This window comes from Trichechus manatus, unplaced genomic scaffold (assembly GCF_000243295.1).
Source record: "Trichechus manatus latirostris isolate Lorelei unplaced genomic scaffold, TriManLat1.0 scaffold00046, whole genome shotgun sequence".
NCBI classification, from domain to species: Eukaryota; Metazoa; Chordata; class Mammalia; order Sirenia; family Trichechidae; genus Trichechus; species Trichechus manatus.
The window spans coordinates 17,147,104-17,168,173 of NW_004443982.1; the positions used below are offsets into that span (position 1 = coordinate 17,147,104).

General features: G+C 36.3%; 1 protein-coding gene across 6 annotated transcripts in view; it reads left to right on the top strand.

Annotated features, from left to right (window-relative positions):
• The window catches only part of RPGR (retinitis pigmentosa GTPase regulator), a 66,991-nt gene that overhangs the window by 27,656 nt on the left and 18,265 nt on the right, over positions 1-21,070 (top strand). For 5 of the 6 annotated variants that reach the window (XM_023731926.1, XM_023731925.1, XM_023731930.1 and 2 more), the window contains 6 exons: positions 4,727-4,882; positions 7,814-7,938; positions 9,661-9,846; positions 11,466-11,637; positions 16,830-16,927; positions 17,279-17,344. In XM_023731926.1, the coding sequence (XP_023587694.1) occupies positions 4,727-4,882; positions 7,814-7,938; positions 9,661-9,846; positions 11,466-11,637; positions 16,830-16,927; positions 17,279-17,344 (803 nt within the window). Of the gene's footprint in view, positions 1-4,726; positions 4,883-7,813; positions 7,939-9,660; positions 9,847-11,465; positions 11,638-16,829; positions 16,928-17,278; positions 17,345-19,706; positions 19,894-21,070 lie in introns of all 6 variants that reach the window. The other variant, XM_023731927.1, reaches the window with a different exon arrangement.

Sequence of the window (21,070 nt, forward strand, 5' to 3'; positions counted from 1 at the left end):
TCTTCATTTGATGTTTTAGGGTTTCAGGATTGTTGTATTCTCTGTTCGGCTTAGTTTTTCGGATCTTTGCTGTGGAGGGAAGGCGTGGTGCTTCTGCCTAGAGCGCCATTTTGCCGGAACTCCCCCTTTCCAATTTTTATATTCTGTTATATATAATAATTCATTAAAAAGTACTAAGGTTTTAAATTACAGATAATTAAATAAAGACCTTGCATGGTAATGTCACTTTTGGCTTCTAATATCTTATTTGCTAGTATGAAATTCTAGTCATTTTTTAAAATAAACTTATTGGTAATGTACTTACTAAATTGATGCTTCGAAAATTGGTTGAGCATTAGATTTGTTTTTGATGAGTAATATAGAAGTAATACAGTCAGGTCATAGATTATGATGATGATTTTTCTTGGCCTAAAAGAAATGAAAATTTTCTGAAGTCACCACTTAATCTTCAGTAACCCAAAGTTAGAAGTGTGTTAGACAAATGTTGAACAATAAATATGTCTTAGATGATATGTTTAATGTTGCAAGGTAATTGAGCAACTTTTGAACTTTAGATTTTCTTCTTCTTCTAGTCCCAGTCATGCTTATTAAGCTTTGGTTTCCTGAAATTACAATTTTCAAATGGAATCTTTTCCAATTTGAAAATAATTTTTTTTCAATGCCTCCACTCTAAATTTAGAAATAATTCTGAGATTCAGGATCTTTATGAATTTTTGCTAACCAAATGAATCTTCATATAATTTTAAAGAGATTTATTATGGAAATTAAACTTTGAAATTAGTTTTTCTAAATTATCTGAAAACTCATTCTATAGACAAAAATGTAACTTATTCTTTATATATTTAATGTTTTCTCTAGGTTATAAAAAATTATACGAAGAATTATTTATTAGGTGATTCCAGGTTTTTCTGAAGGACATAAATGTTGATTAGTTATAATTAATTATAATTCAAGTATACATTATGAAAATATTTTCCTATAAGGTGATCACCAAGATAATCCATGATACTTTTAATTATATTTCCAATAAAAGATACACTTAAGTGTGATGTACTCTTTTAGTATTTAAAAACATTTAGCTTTCTGTGAATATCAAATAGTTATTTTGAGGCTAAAAACCATGGTGTCAGAAACTGACTCTCTTCTCCAGATTTTTGTAGACTTTTGGCTCTCACAGAGCAGTAAAGTTTTTTTTTTTCCCAAAAATTATGAGGGTCAACAGATGGTTGCCAACTTCTGGTTTGCATTTGACTAAATATGGATATTACGAAGAAATTACCATCTCTTATCACCATCATTTTGTAAAATAATGGACATTTTCAAAACAAAAAATAAGAAGCTCTTAATTTTATAGTAAAGGACATCCTCTTAAATTGTATAAACTTAGTGTGTATGGAAAATTCACTATTTTGCCTATTTTTCATATTTCTTCACAGACCTGTAGAAGTTTTTTTTATGAGCCAGCCCTGGTGAGAAACTTGTATTTAGTTACAGCTGATGAAGATATGGGCCTGAATAGTGTATTGATCATCAGTTTGACTAAATACTAAACTGAACATCTTAGGAGAGCTATGGAGTACTTTGCAAGACTTTAGAGAAAGAGTAGCTAATTATCTGTTGTAGGTTATTCCCTTCACTAAAGCAAAGGATTTGGAGTAGATAATTCTTTGGTGTCCCTCCCCGACTTTGTTTTTCTGTGTGTCTATAACTTTGATCCTAAAATCAATTTGGGTATCATTCATTACAATAAGTCATAGATAATTTAAATAAGTTCATTGCTGATGAATTTATTTAAAACTAAAAATATTTACACATGACCACGCTGTAATGGAAAAAACCAGCCCATTGCTGTCAAGTCAATTCTGACTCAAAGTGACCCTATAGGACAGAGTAGAACTGCCTCATAGGGTTTCCAAGGAGAGGCTGGTGGATTTGAACTACTGACCTTTTAGTTAGCAGCTTTAGCACTTAACCACTGTGCCACCAGGGCTCCGTAGTGGAAAAGGATAGGTTAAAAAGTACAACTACTGGTTATAGTGATGGTATGATTATAGTTTCTCCTTAGAACTGGGTAGATAATGGACTACTGTTGAGAACTCTTCAGGCTGGCACTTGGGACACACTGAGGCAGAGTGATCGATGTAATCTTGTATGTCATCCATAGCAGTTACTAAAAGACAAGAAGGGCCTGGTTATAAGATGGGTCCACAGTGAAGTATGGATCCCAAGAAAAACAAGAACTTAAAACTTTTCTAGATTATGTTTAGACAGACTTATGATCTCTATAGGGAAATGAGTTACTAGTCATGAAATCAAATATATTCTGTGAAATTAGAGTAATATTAACCTGAAGCCAGCTAATAAAATCTGGTGGTGCAAACAGTTAAGCGCTTGGCTGCTAACCAAAAGGTTAGCGGTTCAAACCTGCCCAGAGACTCTGTGGGAGAAAGACCTGGCGATCTGTTCTTATAAAGATTTCAGCCTAGAAAACCCTATGGATCAGTTCTTTTCTGTCACATGTGGTCTTTATGAGTTGAAAATTGACTCGACGGCACCCAACAACAGTAACAACATAGTATTATTTATTGACATTAACAAAGTTGATATGGTCGAAAATTATATTAGTTGTTATATGTTATGTCCTTAGATAAGTAATTTAGCCTTATTAAGAAAAAAGAAGATTAATAGGTCCCTACGTGGCACAAACGGTTTACAATCAATTGCTAACCTAAAAGGTTGGCAGTTCAAACCCACCCAGCGGTACCATGGAAGATAGGCCTGGCTACCTGCTTCTGTTAAGATTACAACCAGGAAAATTCTCATGGAGCAGTTCTACTCTGTAACACATGGGACCACCATGATTTGGAATCAACTTGATGGCAACTAACAACAAAACACTATCATCGCTAATTATCCAACCATCCAAAAATGAACCTAACAAAACTTTTGTAATATGATTCAAGGTGCCTAAAAAGCCATGGGCTAATATTTTAGAGTAATTTTTAGCTAGCCAGAGATGATGATAATTATTTCATTTTACCTAATGCTCTACTTAAAATTCAGAACTGTAAAGTTGATTAGATAAATTACTTTTTAGAAAAATATTCCTTACAACTGCATGTTTTAGAATCTGCTTGAATATTTTCTCATTTAATCCTCACAGCAACTCTAGTAGATAGGTATTATTACATGAGAGAATTTAGGTAGCCTGCCTACTTGCCACAGCTAGTAATAATGAAGGTTTGGGTTCCTGCTTGAATCCAGAGCTCTTGCTCTTCCTCCTTTAACAAGAGAGAGTCAGTGTATTGAACTAAGGAGTAGTGTACCAAACCCAAAACCCTTTGCCATGGACTCAATTCCAACTCAGCAACCCTTTAGGACAGAGTAGAACCGCCCCGTACAGTTTCCAAGGCAGGGTCTCTTAAGAGTCGGAATCAATTTGATGGCAACAGGTTGGTTGTTTGGTTGGTTGGAATCTTTATGGAAGCTGACTGCAACATCTTTCTCTCAGGGAGCAGCTGGTGGGTTCAAACCACTGACCTTTCTATTAGCTGCTGAGTGCTTAACCACAAGGAGGAGTGTACTGAAGTAATAAACACTGCACTCCCTAATGTGGTGGCCAGTGAGAGTCATAAGTGCATGCAAGGTCCCTTTCATCACCACTCATTTATCCTGTTTTTTATGCTTTTCCATTCCTAAGAAACATATGAGCTAATATTTACAGTTATTGGCAGTCCTTTGAAATAACTTTAAAATATTAACATTGCAGTTCCCGATAAAGAGAGTTTTACTTGTGAATAAATCTAGCATCTCTCTTCTATGTTTTAATTCTCATGCAAATTCTCTTCTGAAATTGTGTTTTATAAAATAAATTATTCTATTAAACTGCTTTTAAAGGTAAGAGTTTTTTTCTGTAGAAGGCTGTTCTTTTTTATGATTTAAGGCAGTGGCAAGAATTGGCTTAATGACAACTGATACTTTTTAAAGAAATGAAGTAGTAATTATAGGGACATTTCATGTAGTTCACCCACTTACATATCTCGTATTATTGTATTGCTTACTCAGAAGCAATGCAGTTTGCTTACTTATAGCAATTCCTTTTATGGTTGGTTATGTGTAAAAGTTAAAATCAGGCTTATGCCATAATTTTTTCAAATCTGTACTTTTTTATTTTTCTCTTCATCATTGAAAATTTTATATTTAAGTATTGGGTATTCTTATATGGGTAATATGGGTATTTCCTCCAGAGGTGCTTAATCTTCATTATAAAAAATTGTCAGAATTTTTCTAGATACAATGGTGACTGTGTTTGCTTCCCTGCAATTCTTTTTGTTTTTATGCATTAATTTATTCAATGGATAGATACTGCTCCAGACACTTGAGTAAACAGCAAACAAGACAGGGCAAGGGCTGTCCTCACCAAGCTTACAGACTGCTGGAAAAATAAATAGGATACCAAATTAAACACTGATCAATTTGACAAATATAATGGAAACCTGGGTTTGATTTCCAGCCAGTGCACCTCAAGGGCAGCCACCACGCATCTGTCAGGGGAGGCTTGTGTGTTGCTATGAGGCTGAACAGGTTTCTGTGAAGCTTCCAGACCAAGATGGACTAGGAGAAAAGCTTGGCGTTCTACTTCTGAAATCAGCCAGTGAAAACCCTATGGATCACAGTAATCTGATCTCATGCAATTCTTTTCTTGTATCTGCCCCTTTCCTTTCAGAGAAAGCAGTGTACACCTTTGGGCTGGGACAGTTTGGCCAGTTGGGTCTTGGCACTTTTATTTTTGAAGCATCAGAACCGACTGTCCTTGAGTATGTTAAGGACCAGAAAATACGTCATGTTTCCTGTGGAGAAAATCACACAGCTTTGATAACAGGTATGGAATAGAGTTTCTCTTATATTTTGTAGTAGAACTGGGCTTATTTTATTACAAAATAAATAATATATGGAATGAATGTATAAAACTTAAGCATAGGAATTAATAGTTGAGAAAGATGAAGTTCCTTATTTAATATTCAAACATATAAAGTTGTAAAGTTATTTTTATTATTTTAATTCCGTTTAAAATAAATGTAAATGATCCAAAGATTTAGAACCTCAAAATATGTCAGTGCCGTTGGAAAGTTAAACTCTTTTTGAAATTTGTATCAATTTGAAGACTCTTAACTATGCTCAGGCCAGAGGGGAAAATCCCAAGAGAAAGAATTTGTTTTAAAACATTCTCCCCGTTCAATCTGACAGAGAGCTACATTCAAGCAGAGTAAATTCATATGATGCTTTTGCCACCAGGAGGCGTTTTCAGGAGTGACTCCCTCCTGTTGCCGCAGTGCTAGAGAAAAGGGTACCTCAGAGAGCACTGAGTAAATATACACCTGGGTTCTCCAGATCTTCAGCCCTGTACTTTCTCATTTATCCAGGGAGATCCTACTTTTGGCCAACTTTTCAATCACAGAAATTTGGTGCTGTTAATGTAGGGCTCAATAAAGGTTCTCCCCTAACATGACTCAGTCACTTACCTGTAGGTAATTGATATACTCCACAATTTTAATTGTTTAGAACAAAAGGATCTGTAATTTCACTCTTTCTATCTCAGATTTCAACCTAAAAGAGAAGTAAACCATTTAAAAGTCAAAAATCACTCTAGTATTTTGAAATAATCCAGACACTAGTATTTCTACTTTTTCTCCTTTCTAAAAAAGCTACAGCTATGTTGGAGCTCACATAAGGATATCTGGTTAGGGAAACTAGTCTTTGACAAATATGAGGTACTACCAAACACTGTTCCTTCTTCCCCCAAAGAACCTTTCAGAGAAGGCTGCCTTGCCTATTATCAAGTATTGATGCCCTTGCTAATGTAGCATGAAATAAAATTGTATAGAACATAAAGAGGTATTACTCATTCATAGTCCTATAAGAGCTGTTGATCTGTACTCCTCACTGTGGGGTTATAATCTCAATCTCTGGGTCTTTAACTGCCATTTTTCATCAACTTTAAATCTCCATTGATGGTAAATATACACTATTTTAACATAATCATCTAATATACAATTAGATTATTTAAATTTCCATTTACTTTTTCTTCTGATGAAAGAAGTTATAGCACAAATAATTGAACATTACCTATGTTTGCCTTTTTGCTCATGAGCCCTCCCCAGGGGGCAGGTGCTATGGATTTGTTTCTCCAGGACTATGATAGTTGCATAGTGAGTTACCTCTAAGCTCTTGCCGGATCCTTCTTATAGCCCGTGGCTCATATTTTAAAAAGCTCTTTAAGGATAGAGGTGTGGTCAAGGGGCTTGGATCAGAGTTAATTTTTTCTGGCTAAAACCAATCAAATTAAAAAAGCAAACCTTGAGCATTTGGATAAAGAAATCAGGATCAAAGGAAGGAGGAGGAAGGATAAGGAAGGAAACAGGGAATATATATAGAGAGGGAATGAACAGCTAATTGTAAGCATTATACAGAAGAGTCAAAATACTGGTTATATATTTATAGAAAATCGATTTATTTTTATATATTAATTTTGAAACTTGCCACCTTACTGAATTATATCATTATTTCTAATCATTTTTCAGTCACTTCTCTTGGATTTTCTTAGTATGCAATCACTTTGCCACTTAAACTAGAAGTCCTCTGATGCGATGTTATTTCCTGGCTTAAAATCATTCATTTAGCTTCTTATTGCCCTTAAAAGGGAGTTAAAAATTCTTCATATGAACTATTAGGATCCTTTGTGGTGTGATTCCTTCTTACCTCTCCAGCCTCATCTCATACCACTCTTCCCTTTGTTCTTGTGCTCCAGGCACATTGGTTGCCTTTCAGCTTCTTGGCTGAGCCATATTTTTCTTGATTCAGGGCCTTTGTGTGTGCCCTTGACTCTGGAAGATTCCTTGCTCCCTTCTTGCAGCTAAGCCCTACTCATCCTTTAGGTCTGTTTGAAAGCTTTCTCAATCTGCAGATTAGAGGGAGATTCCCCCTCCTCTGCACCCACATTGGCACCCTTTACTTCTGCTTCCATGGCACTTACCACGCTGGAAGATGGAGTGTGTGAAGGAGGGGCTAGAGAAGAAGAGCAAAGGTTCAGAATAGTTGCTAGGCAGTAGGCAAAGGGCTAACTGGAGAGAAGTGACAAGGACCCAGGTATTATAAAGGGAATAGTCAAGATGCTGGTTTATGGCCTTTTCTTCAGTAACGTTCCACAACCCAGGAGCAGAATTAGAAAAGAGACAGTTGGATTGATTTAAGCCAGTGTCTCTCCACTGATGGTAATTTTGCCTTCCAGGGACACATGGCAATGTTCAGAGGCATTTTATATTGTCGTGACCGGGAGATGGGGTGGCAGGCGTTCTGGCATCTAGTGGGTATATGACAAGGATGTTTCTAAACATCCTGCAATGCACAGGACACCCCCCCACCACTACAACCAAGAATTATTTGGCCCTAAATGTCAATATTGCCAAGGGTGAAAAACCCCCATCTAAGCAATGACCAGAGGGAAAAAGAAAACAGCTTCTGTTGGGATATAAAGGGTCAGAACACAAAACCTTCACATGATGCCTGGTATGACTGGGCTTCCGCTTTACAAACCACTGAGGGTTTAGTGACTTATTCTCATAGTATCTATCATCTAAAGTTACATGCAGGACCATAGAGACCACAGAGAGTGTTGAAACAATGATCAGAATAAATTCAGTGCATAATTTAGGGGAAAATTGCAATTGCCGTTAAGCTAGTGTATTTTAAATCTTTGTTTAAAATTGATCTATACAAGTAATACCTTTATAATTCTCTTTTTTTCTCATTTTAGATGTAGGGCATATGTATACTTTTGGAGATGGTCGACATGGAAAATTAGGACTTGGACTGGAGAATTTTACCAACCAGTTCATTCCCACTTTGTGCTCTAATTTTCTGAAGTTTATAATTCATTTGGTAAGGGCATCACATTTCCCTGTTTACGTTTTCATATTCCTGTATTTGAGTCTTTCGGTATTTCATAGAAAATAAGTACTTTGTGTTTGTTGAAAGAATATCATAAATATATTGAATACCTGTATTAGTTTTCTAAAAGTCAAATGTCAGATATTATGCCACTCTGAAAGTCTGTCCCTAACCTGATTTTCCTCCTTCAGCGTCTTCCATTTTGCCCTAATATTGCCTCTTCTGCTTTGTTCTCATATGTCTCTTGAAAGCCAGGACTGTGCGATACCTATAATCTTTGTATCTCATGTGGCACCCAGAAAGTGCCTTGCTCATAGTAGTCTTCAGTAAATATTTGTTGAATTAAATATTATTGAGACTCTCAAATCCTGCACAGGAGAAAATTGGATAATAAACTAAGCGTTTTGAAAGTATATTTTATTGAGTAAATGCTGTTCAGATAAGACTTTTCTTTCAGCACCACATTACCACAAGATATCATCTTTCTGTTGTTTCTATTACTTTTGCCAATTACGAACTATAGACTTTTGAACATTCTGTTTAGTTGGTGATAATAATGATCTCCTGTTGTCCAAAGACTCCATGTCTCATGCTATGGAACCCATCCATTCCCTTCATTAATTTGACAATCATTTAACGAATGCCTGCTATGTGCAAGATATTCTACTAAGTATTAGGAATATGAGGTATACAGGAATGAACAAAATGGCCAAGTCCTGCATTTATTGAGCTTACAGTCTTATGGGGAAGATAATTTTTAAAAGTGATGTACAAAAATATATATCAATTTTAAATTTGAAAATAATTATGAAGGAAAGGCATAGGACATGCTATTCTTACAACACCATGTAGAACAATATAAAGTTACTAAAAAGCTGTGTATTGCAATATTGTACTATAGGCTTTTCTTAGCATTTTATTGAAAATCATACATTTCTAAAAATTCTTTGAATGTTGATTTTATCTGTCTTTGTCCAGTAATTGTACATGTTTGCATTTTGCACTAAGACTTTTAAGCATTAAACTTAGAAAATTTTTATGTGAAAAAAAGGGCTTGGAGACATAATTAACCCAAGAGTCTTATTTATTCTTGGGTCACTTTTCCTCAGCAGAACGTCCCCAAGTATTTTTTCAAGTTTTTAACGTTGCTGCCAGTTGCATATATTTTTCTGAAACAATTATAATATAAAGAGAAATGTAATGTGCAAAGTAGTTTTTTTCTCTATACTTTATTAAATTGAAAGTAGAATAGCGGATTAAACCTGTTCTAATTTTTCTAAACGCAGTGTTTAATGAAGATATACTGTAATTTATTTACATATATACATATGTATATATACATATATATATACAGTGAAACCTGTGAGAGCCTTAACTCCATGGGGCTGCTTGTTTTTCCAGGTCTCTCAAGCTTTCTGCCTTTGACAGGGTGCAGTCTTACTACTTTTCTGTTGCTTATTTTAGTTGAAAATATTTGAGTTTTCCTTCTTTGACGTGTTTCCACCTTAGACAGGTTCCAGCTTTCGCAGGTGTGTGTGTGTGTGTATGGAGAGAGAGAGTGTGTGTGTGTATGGAGAGAGAGTGTGTGTGTGTGTCTAGGAAGTCTACCATGAAGTAATCATTTAACAGTTTGTTTTATAGCTGAAAGCTGTCAAAAACTCATTTGTGTTTGAAGCAAATGTCGATTAATTTTTCTGTGGATTAATGCTGCAGGTTGCTTGTGGCGGATGTCACATGCTAGTTTTTGCCATTCCACGACGTGATGCGGTAGAAGACATTTGCATTGAGGAAATAGATGATTCTTGCTTATCTCCAGTGGCTTCTCTGCCTGTGGGTGATTCGGCCTCAGGAAGTATACTACAAGGAACTTTATCAGCCCGTGTTAGGCGAAGAGAGAGGGTACCATTGTGGCCTATTCTATCTAATAGTATTATCTAGTATTGCAAAGAAAACTGGAATAAAAAAATGCATTTTTCTTTTTGAATGAAAGAAGGGTCTTCTCAGATAAATTCACTGAATAAAATGACTGGAGTTGAGGACTCAGACTTATAAAGTGAATTCAGAGTTAACCTGTTAAACATACAAATCAGAAAATTCAAATTATGAATAACCTTTGTTTATAAACTCGGGGTACTATACAGAGCATCATTCCGTATGCCTGTCTTATCACTTAATATTGAATGCTGATTTTTTTCTTAACTATGTGTAAATTGATTTTAACTTGCCACATGCTTTTATGTTTTAGTTATATCTCTTGGGCAGTGAAAGGTTATACACTGTAAACAATGAAATGTGGAAAACAAAGAAATAAGGGCTTCAGTTTGAGAAAGGGGATATTCTCTCTCAATTAAATTTAGAAATTCTCTGCTCTAAAATTATTTCGATTACATACATTTTTCAAAATAAGAAAACGCAAATAATTTTTAAAGGAGATATTCCATTTTAAAAATTACGTTCTAAAATTTATTCCTTTTGAAGTAAAAAAGGTTAAGTTTGGCTTTTTATTACAAAAAGTATATATGGAAAGACTGAGAAATACTCCGCCAGCGTTTTATTGTCGCTGTTGTTATACTTCATGAATAATTTTTGTTTCTTAAGGAAGGCAGAGAAAACACACACACTTTGTCCCATCATGTGAAAGACAGGCTTCCAATTGACAATTTAAACCACCAAGATACAGAAACAACAAAACAAAACATTTTTGAGCCCTTGGGGATTATTAAAAGTGAATGTTGCAAAATGTTGGCAGATTTTGCAGTCTTTCTCTTAAATATTTTTGGCAACTGCAAGGTAGTTTACGTCAATATTAAATACAGGCAGTCCTTGAGTTATCAACATCAGATTTAGGGACAACTTGTACTTGGCCTTTAATGTTATGTAAATTTGCCCTCACTTTGAAACGATTGAACCAACCCGTAACCAAAAAAAAAACCCCAACCCGTTGCCATATCGAATCAATTCCGACTCATAGCAACCCTATAGGACAGAATAGGACTGTCCCATTGGGTTTCCAAGCAGCAGCTGGTGGATTTGAACTGCTGACCTGTTGGTTAGTAGCCTGAGCTCTTAGCCACTATGCCACCACAGCTCCCTACCCACAATAAATTCTTCATCACAATTACCTTCACTTGCTGCGTATGCAGCTTTTAAATCATTGCAAAGGCTTACAGCCTTTTCTTGCACTAAAACCCAAAAAAACCAAACCCATTGCCGTCGAGTCAATTCTGACTCAAAGCTACGGCTGCTAACCAAAAAGGTCGACAGTTTGAATCCACCAGGCGCTTCTTGGAAACTGTATGGGGCATTTCTACTCTATCCTGTAGGGTTGCTATGAGTCAGAATCTACTTGACGGCAATGGGTTTTTTGCACTAAAGTAAGGCTAAAAAGAACTGTATGCACTGGTTCCTGTTTACCTACATATTCTTAAAGACACACTCAGGAACTGATCTCGTTTGTAACTCGGGGACTGCCTGTATATAAAATCATTTAACACTTTCTTTAACTGTTTACTTTAAAGGGAAAATCCCCAGAGTCTATCCAAATGACACGTGCACTACCTCCAACAGAAGGGACTCTGGCATCAGCTGATTCTTTTTCTGCCAGTTCAGTCCCTTTCCGGTTGTCTACAAGTAACCTGCCAGAGAGAACCGTATCTGGAAAGGATAGCCCCATGGAGCCAATGGAACCAGGTAACATTTAGTATTCTGCCAGCTCTCAGCAAAAATGTGCATTTTATTCCTGTTGTTGTTATGCTTATCTTAAGATGTTTTATCTAACTAATTAAATTGACACCTCTTATTTGAACCCAAATCCAGTATTAGCCTAACAAGTCAAAAGCATTGTCTTTGACCCTAAAGGTACAACAGCAACAATCATAATACCTTGCGTATCTTTACAGAGCAGTGTATGATGTACATACATAGTGACTTGCCCAAGATCACTCAGCTTACAAACCATGTGAACAGGATTTGAATGCAGGTCATCTGGCCCTATGTGGGGTTCTATAGTTAGGCAGTATAGCATAATGGTTAAGAGCATAAGGTATGGAGTTTAAGTCATCTGTGGTCAGATACCTGCTCTGACATTTATTAGCTATGTGACCGGCTTTGGGAAAGGTAACTTAATCTTGCTCATCCTCAGTTTCTTTAAGATAGTTTTAATAGTACCTACTTCAGAGAGAGAGTGTGAGGATTAAATGATATCATACATATAAAATACTTAGCATTGAGCCTAGCACCTCTAGAAACCGCTTAACAAATATATTTATAATTACTGTTAACATCTCTACCTCACTGCCTACGTTACACAGATTTCATGTTTTAAATTGTAACCCCAGCTCTTTCAATATTATACACCCATTCTAAATAATTTTGTTTAGGGACATTTGTGTTATCTTAGGAGTGACACATAAAAGTAATAGTTTTTGAGCAAGCCAGTATGAAATGACATCATTATTGATTAAATATCAGGCAGGCAGTATATACCAAGAGTAGGCTGGACTCTATAATAAGACTCTAATAAGTTTATTAAGAAGCAGACCCTGCAGCACCTGGCACAGTGCCTTGTTGATGGATATCTTTGCCTGGTGCCATCACTCTAAGTCAAATACAGCTGATTCTACTTTTGAGCATCCGTTATGTTCCAAACACTGTGCCAAGCCTTAGGATCAACGGTGACCAAAATCGTTACGATCCCTGCTCTAATGGAGCTTATAGTATCAGTTGGGGAGACCAAAAAACAAACAAGCAAGCAAACAGAAAACAATTTAAAGTTGTAATAAAGGCTGTGAAGGAAAAAAAGAAGGTGCTAGATAATTTATAATGGAGGGAAGGGAGTCAGGGAAGGTTTTGCTGAGAAGGTGGCATTTAAGCTAAAACATAAGGTTAACAAAGACATAGCCATACAAAGAGGATATATGCATTCCAGGCAAAGAAAATAATAGAGGCAAAGGTTTGGAGACAGTTTATAAGAAAAGGAAAGACCAGTGGAGTTTAGAGGGTGAGGGAAACAGCAGGACCAGATAATGTCGGAGAAAGAGACAGGGAAAGATGATTTGCGGTCTTAATTAGCCATGAGAAACCTGTTTGGTTTGAATGTTTTCTTCAAGTACAGTAGAAAGCCATTGAAGGATTTTAAACAGGGGAGTGATGTATTCTTATATAATGTCCATTTTAAGATGATCACTTCTGTCTCTATGTGGATTGTAGGGAGGCCAGGATAGATATAAGAAGAATACTTCGTAGCCTTTTACAAGAGATGATGGATGGCGTCTTAACCATAGCATTTATAGTAGAGATGGAAAGAAGGAGGTAGATTTGAGATACATTTTAGACATAGAACCAACTGGACTTGCTAAACGTGCTCATGGATTGCACATGGGTATGAAGTAAAGGCAAAAATCAGGGGTGATTTCTAGGCAAGAGGATGGTTGACAAGTTTAAGGAAGAAAATTAAGAATCCAGCTTGAGATAGCTGTGGGACATCCAAGGGGAAATATCAGGCAGGCAGTTGGAAATGCAAGCCTAAACTTCAGAAGAGAGGTCTGGCTAAAGATATAAATTTAATATTTAAAATCCATGGAAGTTGCTGAAATCACCTACTCGAGAGTAGAGTCAGAAGATGGCCCAGGAAATAGCCCTGAGAATGTCTAACATTTAGAGGGTGGAGGAGGAAGGGCCAGCAAAGAAGCCTTGTCAGCCTAGTCAGCCAGTAAGGTAAACCAAACCCACTGCCATCAAGTTGATTCCGACTATAGGACGGAGTTTAACTGCCTCATCAGGTTTCCAAAGCCGTAAATCTTTAGGGAAGCAGACTACCACATCTTACCTCCCACGGAGTGCCTAGTACGCTCGAACCACCGACCTTTTGGTTAGCAGCCAAGCACTTTAATCACTGTGCCACCAGGGCTCTGCCAGTAAGGTAGGAGGAGGGAAATTAGGAGAGAGTAGTATCATAAATGCAGAGTAAGGCCCAAAGGTCAAGGAAGAAGAGCTCAAAGAAGTGTCCAGTGAATTTGGCATCATGGAGATTAGTGGTAGCTTGATAAGAACAATTTCAGGAGAAGGTCAGGACAGAAGCCAGAGTGTTAGGAGTTGAGGCATGAATGGGAAAGAAGAATCTAAGAGGAGATAAGGTGCGTAGATAATTCTTTTGTATATTTTGGTCATGAAGGGGAGCAGAGAAATGGGCTGGCAGCTAGAGGGAGATGTGGGATCAATGAGAAATATAGAACATTTTTGTGTGCTGATGGAGGTGATCCAGTAGACCAGGAAAGATTGGTACAACATGAGAGAGAGGGTATAACCAAAGGTGCAAAGTTCTTGAGAAGATAGAAGGGGCTGACACGCAGATCACAGCTGTGGTAAGAAGAAAGACACACCATACATTTTAACAGGAAAATGAGAACTTGGGTGCAAATACAGGTAAATGTGTTAAGTTTGTTGGTGAGACGATAAAGTGGATCAGATCTAATGAGGTCTGTTTTCTTAGTCAAGTATGAAGCAAGGCCATCAATTTAAATAATCTATTTTCCAAACCTCCATTCTCTGCCCTTTTCAGGCTATCCTGCATACCACTTTCTGTGTTAATCTTTCTCAGGTACAGTTGAGTTGCCATCTGCTCCAGTATATTCAGAGGATCCCTGATACTTATGACTCCCAACTGCTTTTCTAGCTTTATTTCTCAGTAGTGTTTTCCCTGTAACCTTCATTTAGATCAGGAGTCTGCAAACTATGGCCCTTGGGCCAAATTTAGCCAGACGCTTGTTTTCATAACTAAAGTTTTATTGGAACCCAGCACACTCTTTTCTTTTATGTATTGTCTATGGTTGCTTTTAAGGAGCCCTGGTGGCACAGTAGTTAAGTGCTCTGCTGCTAACCAAAAGGTCGGCGGTTTGAACCCACCAGCTGCTCTGCCAGAGAAAGATGTGGCAGTCTGCTTCCATAAAGATTTCCACCTTGGAAACCCTATGGGGCAGTTCAACTCTGTCCTGTAGGGTTGCTAGTAGTCAGAATTGACTCCACAGCAACGAGTTTTGGTTTGGGTTATGGCTGTTTTACATTACAACAGCAGAGTTGAGTAGTTAGGACAGAGACCTTATGGCCCACAAAGCCTAAAATGTTTACTATATGGCACTTTACAGAAGAAATTTGCCAACTCTTGATTTTGATTCACAGCCTGATTTAGTGGAAAGAACATGGGCTGTGGAGTCAGACAGACCTGACTTTGACACTTGGTGCCACTAGGGCCAGTAAGCTTTAGTTTTCTTATTTATAAAATGGGGATATAATACTTAACCTCTTTTGTTGTCATGGGGTTAACCAACATATATAAAAGCATATATTCTGGCACATGGTAGATGCCTTCAATACAGGCTTCTTTCATCTGTGTCCTTTTTTTACTCCTTTGCTCAGATTACTGTTTTGCCGCTTCAGTTAGGAATAGGTTTCTTTCCATTCTCTTCTGTGTCCACCTCCGTCTCTGCCTCTCAGATTTCTTTTCATCCTTCCACACACCTCCTTGGTGAAACCTTTCCTGATTCTCAACATTTGGATGTGATTTCTCATCCCCCTACATATATTTTATATTTTCTTCTAGACTATAAGTTCCTTAATAGTTATCCATTACTTAAGTTGATATCCCCTACATAGTACGTCACATGGAGTAAACACAAACTGATTATTTGCTTATTTGAATTGAATGGATTTAAAAAGGAGGGATCAGTGTGGACTGGTATTTTTCGAGAATGCTTCATTAAGATGATCATCTTAAATGTATAGGTGATCAGTGAGGGCATAGTGAGTAATTAAGAAAAATGTAAGATAAAATAGACTTTATAATTTCTGGTTATCTGCTTTATGATATAATAACCTTGCAGTTTACCATAAAAGTGTCTAGGTGCTTGTACTAGATATCTGTTGCTACATAACAAATTACCCTAACACTTAGTAGGTTAAAACAAGAAACATTATCTCACACGGTTTTCAGGAGCAACTTAGTTGAGTTGTTCTGGTTCAGGGTCTTTCATGAGGTTGCAGTCACACTGTCATATGGGCTGCAGTTATCTGAAGACTTGACTGGGCCTGAAGGATCTGCTTCCAAGCTCACTCATGTGGCCATTGGTAGGACATGTCACTTCCTCGCTACATGAACTTCTCCACAGGGTTGTTCATGACATGGCTTCCCCCAGAGCGAGTGATCCAAGAAAGGTAGTGGGAGTGAAAGTGAGCAAGAGAGAAGCTACAATGACATGACATTCATTTCTGCTTTATTTTATTGGCCATACAGACCAACCTGGCAAAATGTGGAAGGGGAATTACAGAGGGATATGAATACCAAAAGGATGTGGGTCATTAGGCCCATCTTGGAGGCTGGCTACCACAATGCTCTATTGCTGGGTAGTATTTATTCCAAAGGAAAAGTGTTTGCCTTTTTATGTGAATGAAGTAATTGTTATCTCTAATCTGTGTCAAGGTTGTTTTTTTTTTAAACTGTGGTGAAAATATACACAATAAAACCTTCACTAATTCAACAATTTCCACAATGTACAATTCAATGACATTGATTACAATCTTCATGTTACACAACCATTCTCGCTATCCTTTTCTAAATTATTCTACCACCATGAACATAAACTCAGTCCCCCCTAAGCAAAACTCCCCCTTTTCCCCTTTGTGTCAAAGTTTTTAAGCTTTCAAAAACAGTTTTTGAACCTGTTGTAACTGTGGAAGAATTCGGTTTAATTCCCCTGACATGAGGTTAAAGGCCCTTTGCTAAAATTGTACCTGCACTTTAAATTACATAATAATTGCTGTATTCTGTTCAGTTGCTTTTCACTTTTCCATTTAAACCTAGTTTTTATTTTATATTTTCAATCGTTCAGATTATTTTCAAGATAAAATGACCAAAGAAAAAGAGACAGACAGTTCTTCAGTAGCGAACTCAGAAAACCTTGGAGAAACTACTGATATCTTAAATATGGTAATGATTTCCAATCTGGCTACCTAAATATAAGCTTGAAGTTTAGTTCATGGTGTGTTTGTGTATGTGTATGTGTACTTATGCTTTTCTAGGCATAAAAATGCTTTTTTTTGTTTTTCTTTCATTTTGTTTCTTTTTTAACTAACTTTATTGAGGTGTAATTTACATAGAATAAAATTAATTTCACTCCTCTTATCATTAATATGGCAATTGAGAGTTGATTATATTATCATATGAGCTATTTTGCATCAATTTTATATATATATTTAGAATGTATAAATATTTAATCATAGATATTCTTTAGTGCATTCTTTGTTCTCTTTAGTACATTTTTTTTGTTGTTTATTTCAGACACATGTGATGAGCCTGAATTCCAATGACAAGTCATTAAAATTATCACCAGTTCAAAAACAAAAGGTATAATATGGGGAGCTATTGTCATTATGGTGGGTAAGAACAGTTGAAATTCTTTCTTTTTTTCTTGGAAGGTTTCTGGAAAGAACATAAGAAAGGTAAGCATTCAGTTACTTTAGAATTTAAAAGACAGAGAAATACAATGTGGATAACCTCCATTTTGGCTTGTTCTGTTGGTATGTATTCTCTGTAATGCAACAAGAATGATAGAATTTCATTGCTGATATTTGTTCTTTAAGGTCATTAGCTTAAGTCATAATAGCCATACTTTCTTGCCTTCAAAGCAGTTGATTGCCATTCTTAAGGATAGGAAGAGTACTGGTTATCAGAGTGACTCTGATTTTGGTTGAATATGACTTTGGGAGAGTTACTATGTTGACTTTACTGAATGATACTAATATTTTTTCTATGTCTAAAATATTGTGATTTTAGTGAAAATATTTGATATTTGCCTTTCCAATGTTTAGATTGGGCATTAATTTATCAAGAAATTGATAACACAAAAACAAGATTAAAATAAACATTTGGAAACTAGTCTGAGACTGTTCATGGGTGAGAAACAGATTTAATGAATAACAAATGAATAGCAAGAGGAAAGAATAGTCTGTAGTTTTTACAACCCTGGAGAGAGAAATGCCTGCCCTGGAATCGTTTGCCTTTCTTGGCTTTAGGAACCAGTGGAATGAAACGTTGAGGGGCTTGGGGATTAGGAAAATAAATTGGAGAAATGCAAATTGAGGGAAGAAGGCTATAGAAAACATTTCATTTATATTTCTAGTGCCTTTGCCACATTGTTAAGTTAAAAGTCCTTAAATTCAAAGCCAAAGAAACACAAAATCTTGCTAAAGTATAAAAATTTAGAGCAAATCCTTTCATCTTATTTATATTACTGAGAGGCATGGTGAATAACAGCATCCCTTGGAATGTGAGAGAGCTGATCTCTTAACACAGCTTTGTGAGTGGTCAGTGAATATTGACTGACTGGGTGTACTAACTTATTGACTGACTATGCGTCCAACCAGACATTTTTCGGTGTCTGCCCTTCCTCTTCTTTTAGACTGGTGCTCTGCCTCTTCCGTGCTGCTTTATTGTGCTAGAGAAAGAAAGGCATGAACATTTAGAAATAAAGTATGGTACTTGGGCCTGTCTCTCTGAAGGCTCTTGAAAGAATTGTGACTTTTTGAAGAACAGGACCTAAAACAAACAAAAATATTTTCCAAAGGAAAGCACTTCTTTTTAAACGGATATGTAGCATTTTTTACTTCACACAGTACTTTTTAAGTAGAGGCCCTACCAGGCCTACTTTAGTGAATAACAAAAGATTATACTATAAAGATACACACACACACACACACACACACACACACACACACACACACACACACACACTCTACCTTGTTACTTTTTTAACTTGTCCTGTTTTAATAATTTCTTTAGCAAAAAATGAACGTCTTCCTAAGCCTATCACTCAACACAATTTATAAAATTTGATTAAATGATGTTTTACTATCCAGAGACCCAAATTCATTGAATATTTCAATCTGTTAGCTTGTAAAATTTATGTTGACAATTTGATTTTGTCCAACAAGAAATTAATGTCATATTTTAATGTATTATCCAAATCCTCATGCCTAATTTCAAAGGTTTCTTTAAACTAAAAATCTTACATTTTATGTTAATTATTTTTCCTCTTAGTGTTTTTTTCATATATGCAAATTATTCTAATGAAAGAATATAGATAAAAAGGAAGAGGGTCAAAATTTGAAAACCCATATCAGATTTTGTTTTAAAAATATATATATTCATTATTATTTAATATATAGAAAAAAGAGATTTCATTTAGAGTTTTCAGTTTTTCTAGAAATAAGCTATTCTTATTTCAAGTTCTTAAATTTTCACATTTTAAAACTTTCTTTAATTTTGTGAATTTCATGGAATCAAAAGACAAAAATTTGAAAATGAAAAATCAGGGAAGATGGAAAAAACTAAACTGAATGCAAGAAAAGTGTAAATTTCTTAGACAATATTTTAGAAAGTCAGTCTGGAAATGTATTATATTTAAAGATTGTTCCTGATTAAGAAAAGGGGCAGAGAATAAATACTGACAGTACTCTGATTAATGGCAAAATTAACGCAGGTAGTAAGAATTTGATATATATTAATAAATCAAAATTGAATGTACTACAGGCTTCCAGTGGCATAAATTGTCCCCAAAGAAAACAAAACTGAACAAACTGGTAAAACTGGATGTTTTAATTCTTCCAGTGAAACCTATAAACATGTAAAATCTTGGCAGTATTTTAAAGTAGATAAGTTATCTTTGTCAGCTAATAGTAGTATGACGATTGCTTCAAAAAATTTACAGAAACAAGAAACAATTGAGAAACTGGAGAAACATGCAGCTCATACTGGAAATGATAGTAATGAATATGAATCTGAAGAGATTTCCAAAAAAATGAAAGAAGGGAAAACATATAAACAACTTTTGGCACAAGGGATATTCATGATGCAAACAACAGTGACTTCGGAAACATTTTCAGATGAGGACCCAGGTAATGGCTCAGGCCAGTCTGGGCGTCAGGCCAACATTGATAAAGAGGGTTTATTAAAAAAGATATTTAAATATGAAAACAAACTTGGTGCTTGTCAGCTTGATGGTAGGGAAATAGAAAAGGAAAATGATGGAGAACAGAGTCAGAATGATTCAGAAGAAGAAATAGTCTCTGAGAAGGAAGCTGAGCTGGCAGAAATGACAGGTCTGGAGGATATAAGAAAAATTGAACAGAGTATAAATAATACTCATACATTTTTGGAGGTCTTAGCAAATACAGACATGAATATTGAGGATGAAGAAAATAAAGATTTGGTTAAGGAACGTAAAAGACACAAGCAAGATGTCCTCTTTGACAGTGAAAGAGAATCTACTGAGAAGCAAGACAGTTACATGGACGGTGAAATTGAAAGTCAGCAGGGTATAGCTGATGGATTCAAGCTGTCTAAGTCCATAGAATTTAGTAGTGGAGAGGAAGAGGATTGTGAACTGGAGAATCCCCTACACTTGTCGTATAGCAGAAAATTTACTGAACAAGGAAATAAGGAAGAGACTGAACATAAAATGTCAAAATTCATGGCAAAATTTAATTTTAAATGTGACCACTTGTCAGAGATCCCAGAGGAGCAAGAAGGAGCAGAGGATTCAGAAGGAAGTGCAGTAGAGGAGGAGGAGGAGATAGAGGAAAATGAGGAGGTACTTGGAGAAAGAGATGAGGAAGAAGCAGATGATCTTACAGACAGAACAGAGGTGAGTGAAGGCAAGAAAAAGTCAGGGGAAGAGGTGGAAAATATGCCTGAATGTGGAGGTGATGGAGTCTGTAAGGGGAGTAATTCAAGAGCAGAACAAAGGCTGAGTGAGGAAGGGGAGGAGGAGAAGAAAGACAAGGGAGTAGTAGTTAGAGAAATGAAGAGTTTGGGTAAAGGAGAAAAGGACCGAGAAAAGAAGGAGGAATGGGAGAAAAAGGATGAGGAAGAATGGGAAAAAAAGGAGAGGGAAGAAGGCCATCAGGAGGAAAGAAAGAAACAGATAGAGGAAGGAGAAGGGGAGGAACAAGGGGAGAAGGATAGAGAGGAGGAAGGGGAGGAGGAGCAAAAAGAAAGGGAAGAACAGGAGGGAGAAGAGGAAGAGCAAGGAGAAGGGGAGGAGGAAGGGGAAGAAGAGCAAGGAGAAGGGGA